At 45.0% G+C, this 784-nt stretch overlaps 1 protein-coding gene across 1 annotated transcript in view; it reads right to left on the bottom strand.

Moving 5' to 3' along the window:
• Nucleotides 1-315, bottom strand: part of SARC_11694 (hypothetical protein) — a 2,903-nt gene extending 2,588 nt beyond the window's left edge. The window contains exon 1 of the mRNA XM_014294212.1: nt 53-315. Coding sequence (XP_014149687.1) covers nt 53-183 — 131 coding nt within the window. The 5' untranslated portion in view covers nt 184-315. The remainder of the gene's footprint in view (nt 1-52) is intronic.
• Nucleotides 316-784: the final 469 nt, after the last annotated feature.

Here is a 784-nt window from a genome sequence, read left to right as displayed (position 1 = left end):
TATATGCGCATATATACAAGTAATATGTCCAAGTAAGCACTGCCTGACACACCTCTTCATCTTCACGATTGTCGGCAGTGGCTCGACCTCTGTTACTTCTGATGAGGTCGAATTCAGGCGATAAGCGCATGTTTTGATGCCGTTTCCCGAGCACCTCAAGGGTGTAACCATTCGTCGTAGCATAGTGTATATAATAACAGCTCCGTTCACTATGCGCAGAAGTGGATGGAGAGAATGTTTGATATATGTTATTAAGGCCAATACTATGTATGGACTTTCCTGAATGGAATCGCCTTATAAATATATGTACAGTCAACTGCGTTTTGTACAAATTTTGACATCGCGTGTATTTATTTTGTGTATAGGGCAGTGAGTGGGCAGACCTGAGAGTCTGAGACCACAGGCCACAGGCCACAGGCCACAGGCCACAGGCCACAGGCCACAGGCCACAGGGTCATCAAAGTCTGCTCAAATTAAACGATATACGTTAAACCGTTAATTATGTTCATTAAAAAAATCTATAAAAATGTGGGATACGCTCGTCATACGGTATCATACCCGCAGGGCAAAAGGGCGAGTGTATCCCACACACCAGTGAACGGAGCTGTTATTATATACACTATGCTACGACGAATGGTTACACCCTTGAGGTGCTCGGGAAACGGCATTAAACCATGCGCTTATCGCCTGAATTCGACCTCATCAGAAGTAACAGAGGTCGAGCCACTGCCGACAATCGTGAAGATGAAGAGGGGTCATCAATCAACGCTTATCAACAACGCAA

The sequence above is a fragment of the Sphaeroforma arctica genome (genome assembly GCF_001186125.1).
Source record: "Sphaeroforma arctica JP610 unplaced genomic scaffold supercont1.1826, whole genome shotgun sequence".
Taxonomy (NCBI): Eukaryota; class Ichthyosporea; order Ichthyophonida; genus Sphaeroforma; species Sphaeroforma arctica.
The sequence above is the reverse complement of the archived record's forward strand: the minus strand, read 5'-3'. Positions and strand labels throughout refer to the sequence as shown.